Source organism: Perca flavescens, chromosome 12 (genome assembly GCF_004354835.1).
Source record: "Perca flavescens isolate YP-PL-M2 chromosome 12, PFLA_1.0, whole genome shotgun sequence".
Taxonomy (NCBI): domain Eukaryota; kingdom Metazoa; phylum Chordata; class Actinopteri; order Perciformes; family Percidae; genus Perca; species Perca flavescens.
The window spans coordinates 4,716,801-4,722,800 of NC_041342.1; the positions used below are offsets into that span (position 1 = coordinate 4,716,801).

The following is a 6,000-nucleotide window of genomic DNA, read 5'->3' on the forward strand; positions in this document are numbered from 1 at the left end:
CAGCTTTTCTTGGGGATGAAGTAGCAAGGCTAACATGCAAACATGTGGGATTCCTACATCTCTGTGGGCATTTGCAGTTCATTGGACTTGTCTAAGATATTGATAAACACACCCACATGTTCCTGAAACTTAAAACAGTATTAAAAGCATTGCAGTTCACAAAAAAATGTAGCTCCAAATGTTGTATTCAAATTGAAATATTAAATGTACGTGTGCATGTATTTGTGTAGAAATTGTGTAAGGTGTTTTGTTCTTGTGACTTTAACTGCTCGTGACTTTGTGTTAGACAACGTGTCCCCCCCTGGGGACAGACAAAGTGATGTCATGGCTGCAGAGTCTCCCTTTGTTACCATCACCCTACTTGTTCTTGACTTGCTTTGTCTTTTGGCTTGTATCCAGGACCAACTTGTCTCACAAATATCCAACTTCCTCCTCCCTTTCCTGGTTTTGAGTCCACTTTGATTTCCTCTACTGCTCTTTACTGTTGCAGCTTGCACTTACAATAGTGATGAGACTATAGAAGTTTTCCCCTGAGGGGTTAAAGACCTAGCTGGAATTTCATCTGAAATGTTGTCAGATAATGTAGTCCATAAAGCACTTACATTATAGCATATATGATGAGAATGTGCCTCAAGGAGGAGCATCTGTGCCATTGTCAACTCATTGTTACTTCCGCCAAGGGGGTCATATTTTCGGTGCTGTTTGTCTGTCTGTCTGTCTGTCTGTCTGTCTGTCAGGCAAGATTACAGAAAAACAAATTGTGTAGCATGGGCCAATGGAACCTTAGATTGCAAAATAGGGCATGTCTTGGCAGAGGTCTGCGCTCTCTGAGTGCCCTTCTAGTTTTAATAGGCATACCATGGCCTGCAGAGTAAACTGTCCAAATCTCAGCACAATGTTGCTATCCAGTCAATCAGCATCATTTTTTATTTGACAGAGCAATGTGCTGCAAATTGAATAGGACACACAGGCAGAGGAAAAAAAGCAGACATGGCATCAACTTTATAACAATCCCTTTCAGCCAAGAGCAAATTTCCTTCAAGTGCCAGGATATCAGCTCTCTCCTCGAAGGTTCAGCAATAAAGAACGGCATGCAGGATGGTCTCACCCACTCAGTGCCTCATTACTTATCTTCCTTTCGGCCGCACATTCAAAACCTTCTTTCCCACGATCATAAAACTGATAAAGGGCTTCATCAGCCATCTAAAAAGTTATCCAGTGGTGTGACATATTGATCACCACCCTGTGTGTATATGCATGAGGAGGATAAACATTAGCTTCAAAATAAGTACCAACTCCCGGTAAAGCAACTCTCACATAGACACCTAAACATCCACAAAGATTCCTGTCCAGACAAATATGGATATCACTGTGTGTGTTGCTGAATGCTTTCTTCCACACTGCCGCAACTGTGATACCTGCTGGCTGAAGTTGACCAAATTTTGGAGACTCAGACAAACAAACATGTCAAACATTTAGTAATTAGTTCCAAAGAATATTCTCTATACAGTAAGTGACAATTCTTTCAGAAACAAAATTACTAAACAACATGGCTATGTTTTATTATTTTCAGGCAAGCATGATACTCTCATGTGTGTGCCAATATATTGTGAATTAAAGGAATAGTTATAAATATGCGTATGCACGTTATTGCCAAGAGTTAGTTCAAAAATATATACCTCTCTCATGTCTGTAGGTAAATGTGAAACTACGGTAAGCTTAGCTTGGTTTAGTATAAGCCTAAAGACTTAAACCAGGGGGGAAATAGCTAGCCGAGCTCTACCTAAAGGTTTGTTCAATCTGTAGCTTTACAAATTGAAGAGTCAAAAATGTTGGGTTAGACAGAGCCAGGCTTGCTGTTCCTCTGTTTCTAGCCTTGGTGCTAAACAAGCTAACTGGCTGCTGGTTATACCTATGTGTTTACTGTACACATATGAAAATGGTAGTGATCTTCTCATCTACTGTAAATTGTTAACCAATTTCATACATTCAAGAGCATGCTGTTCGTGTGCCCACAACTTCCCCCACATTATCCTCCTTGAAAACCTGCAGTGGGCTTATGTGAGTGGGGTGCTGATGATGTACACTGGATAGCTCACCTGAGCACTTTGCTCAGTGTGGCATCTGGTGATGTTGGAGTTGATGAGTCACTGGGCCTTGTAAAAAGACTGATAGATAGATAGATAGATAGATAGATAGATAGATAGATATATCCCCAAGGGGAAATTCAAGGTCCCAGTAGCTTAAAGACATCACACACAACATACACATACATCATAAACAGGACGATAAAATAACAACAACAAAAAAATCCACATGAATAATATGGACAATAAAAGAAAAGATACTAAATAAAAAATCCACATGAATGTACTAAGGGATGTATAAGCATGAGACGCTTGCAGTGACAGGGCAATTATATTGTGCATAAGGTGCTCTGTGGTAAGGTGCTCTATGAAAGTGTGTGTCATGGTGGTAGTGCAACTACTGGTCACTAGGTAAGCACGGATGTTGCCGTAGATCAAGTTGTCACTGAGGTGGATTATTCATATAGTGTACTCACAAACTCTTATGAACTGCCTCCCTTACAGAGGAGATGCACTGTTATTCCTCTACCCTCCCACCTGCTTCACACACACACACACACACACACACACACACACACACACACACACACACACACACACACACACACACACACTTGCTCTCTGGCTCTCACTGAGCTACATTTTGGTCCAGAGAGAGAACTACTGATGAAAAGGAGTCGCTCTTTTTTAATCACACACTGCTGTGGTCTCATCTCGTCACCCTCATTTTAAGTCTCTCCGCTTCATATTTGCTCTGGGATATGATGACCTGAGTTTATTTTAGGTATACTCATGCTGTGATCTGAAATTGCGTTGTCCGTTACTGTTATATGTTGTATGTCTGAAACATTGTTTAATGTCCTGCTTCCTTTCTTGGCCAGGACACTGTGTTAAAGGAGATTTTCGTAATCTTAATGAGGCTTTTCCTGCAATACGTTTTAAATAAATTAAATAAATTCAAAATGTACATTGCGGTTATGTAGCAGATGTTTCATTAATCCATTCAAAGTGAAATTACAGACTAAAGAAAGAAATTATAGACTAAAGTAATACAATACTTGATCGCCTTGTTGCTGTTTCCCTCAATAATTAGAGAGTTTGTGCACGGCAGACAACAAACACACGTTCAAAATAATATTTCTCCTCCTGTGTGAGATAAAAACTCCTTTGAGAGAGAACCTCACAGTAGTTTTTCTTAAATACAATTTTGCTTACCCACTATTCCACCCACCATTACTTCCTTGCTGCATCAAACCCGTACAGCTGTATCTATAGTTTGTCCAACTGCGCAAGCAACACTCTGCCAAGGTTGGCTGAGTCTTTTCATTTAACCCCTGCAGCGTTTGGCCACAGTAAGTCGTATATTCTCCCGCAAAGAATATGTGCTTCTGAGTTTAAAAGGACCCGAGCTTCTCTCACAAAGAGGCTGAATGCCAAGCCTTTTATGAGAATTGTGTTGAAAAATACCAAATGAATGGCCGGGTTAGCTCAGTTGGTGGAGCAGGCGCACATATGTGGAGGTTTACTCCACAACGCAGCGGACGTGGGTTCGACTCCGACCTGCGGCCCTTTGCTGCGTGTCAATCCCCCCTCTCTTTCCCCTTTTATGTCTTCATCTGTCCTGAGGAAATAAAGGCCTAAAATGCCCCCAAAAATTTAAATTTCCTGTTTTTTTTTTGTTTGTATATAATGTGAAAATAATGTAAGTTAAGATGTTGCAAATCAACCTTAAGTCGAGTTTTTATAATGGTCTTCCCTGCATGGGTTATATAAAAGTTGCAATTGTGGCGCCATCCACTGTTTGGTTATTGACAATAAACATCTGCTCTTTTGTGTTTTGTTTTTACAGAGATAGTGAGAGCAATGACACATGTGATCAACCAGGGGATGTCTATGTATTGGGGGACATCCAGGTGGTCTGCCATGGAGATCATGGTGAGTTGTTGTGCATCTCATAACAAGCAACGTGACATGACAGAAATTTAAAAAAAGCTATTTAGGGCTGGGCAATTTATTGATATTAATACTTGTTGTCTATCCCTGTAATCATCTTGTGGGAACTTTTAAATACCATGAAACATAATTAAAAACAATCTAAATTACCACTACAAAGCCATTAAAAAGTCAGATACCTACAATAAAAAAAATCTTTTGCATATCTTTTCTCCTCTCCTGAACATTTCTCCACTTTCTTTTTATTTCCTTTTTTTTCACATTCAATTAGGAAGCATACTCTGTGGCCAGACAGTTTAATCTAATTCCACCAGTGTGTGAGCAGGCAGAGTATCACTTCTTCCAGAGGGATAAAGTGGAAACTCAGCTGCCAGAGCTCTACCATAAGATAGGTAAGGCTATAGTAGGCTTTTCCTGAAGTCAAACTTTTGTGAATAGATTTAGGGCTGTGAGAGATTCTGTATTCTGCTGCTCAGTGACGACTGTTCTATCTCAGGTGTGGGTGTGGTATCTTGGTCACCTTTGGCCTGTGGAATCATCACTGGGAAGTACGAGATCGGCATCCCAGAATCCTCCAGGGCCTCAATGAAGGTACAGCTTAAATTTATTTTACCTGCCTAGTATCCATATGTTTCAACCTTTTCACTCTTATCCAACAAGCATCATACCAACAATAAAACATAATCTGGTTCAAGTTATTTCTGCTTATTCTTTTACTCTTCCTCTAGCCATACCAGTGGTTGAGGGAGAAAGTAATGAGTGAGGATGGGAGAAAACAACAAGCCAAGTTAAAGGAACTGGCTCACATCGCAGAGAAGCTTAGTTGTACTTTGCCGCAACTAGCCATAGGTAAGGGACAAGATGAACATCCTAAGACCCTAAACTTTCCATTCCTGAAGAGAGCGAACAAAGGAAATGTTTCTCATGACCAAATTCAGCGTTTCTCTACATAATGTCTGATACCTTGATACCGCCTATTCTAACTCCTCCTATCCCTGATCATCAGCCTGGTGCCTGAGGAACGAGGGAGTCAGCTCAGTGCTGCTGGGATCCTCCAATCCGAGCCAGCTAACAGAGAATCTGGGAGCCATTCAGGTATGAAGCCTGAATAATATAACAACCATTTCATTATTTGGTCTCGTCAAACAGCAGTCTTTCTTTGTTTTGTGCACGCAGGTAATTCCAAAGATGACAGCAGGTATTGCTTCAGAGGTGGATCATATACTGGGAAATCGTCCTCACAGCAAAAAGGACTACCACCATTAGGATGCACCCTGTTTTAGTGAACTATGCTTGAAAAAGCTGATCAAAGCTCAATTCTCACAGCCATGGCACCATAGCGCGTGCCCAACTTTGCTTGTGTGCGCGTATGGCGTGTATGTGTGACTGTGTAAAGTGTTCTGCTTGGCTTCTTGTCTGTATGAAGATCAACCAGTACTCATTCTGAAGTGAGCTACTTGACAAAACATGCATGCTATAGCTATAGCAGGCGGCCACTGGACTGAACAACAGTTAGAAGATCCAGTGAGATGATTTCTGGAGCGAAATACTCTTGCACTCCAACAAGCTGTTGAACCACAAATTTTAAGTAACAAAATATTAGATTATGGAGGAATAGATTACTGCACAATTAAACTCAAGCTGATTGACAACTAGCGTGTGGCGGTTACTGAAAAGTTTGTCATTGTATCAAGAAAAGAAAACTGAAGCAGCACTTTGTCTAGAGCAGGGGTCTTCAACGTTTTTTAGGCCAAGTGCCCCTTAGCTGAAAGAGAGACCACGGGGGGGGGGGGGGGATGCAGTAACTCTGAGGACCCCCAAAGGGTCCCTGACCCCCTGTTGAAGATCTCTGGTCTAGAAAGCATCACATAAGCTCATGGCAGTGCAGTAAATTCATGAAAAAGATAATGTGTATCAAAATGTACCTAATGTTACAGAAATCTACCTTACGAGATGTTTG

The 6,000-nt window shown here is 41.0% G+C and overlaps 1 protein-coding gene across 2 annotated transcripts in view; it reads left to right on the plus strand.

Moving 5' to 3' along the window:
* kcnab1b (potassium voltage-gated channel subfamily A regulatory beta subunit 1b) overlaps positions 1-5,794 on the plus strand; it is a 36,739-nt gene extending 30,945 nt beyond the window's left edge. For both annotated transcript variants that reach the window (XM_028593260.1, XM_028593261.1), the window contains exons 9-14: positions 3,937-4,022; positions 4,312-4,432; positions 4,537-4,631; positions 4,769-4,889; positions 5,047-5,135; positions 5,217-5,794. In XM_028593260.1, coding sequence (XP_028449061.1) covers positions 3,937-4,022; positions 4,312-4,432; positions 4,537-4,631; positions 4,769-4,889; positions 5,047-5,135; positions 5,217-5,306 — 602 coding nt within the window. In that variant the 3' untranslated portion in view covers positions 5,307-5,794. The remainder of the gene's footprint in view (positions 1-3,936; positions 4,023-4,311; positions 4,433-4,536; positions 4,632-4,768; positions 4,890-5,046; positions 5,136-5,216) is intronic.
* Positions 5,795-6,000: the final 206 nt, after the last annotated feature.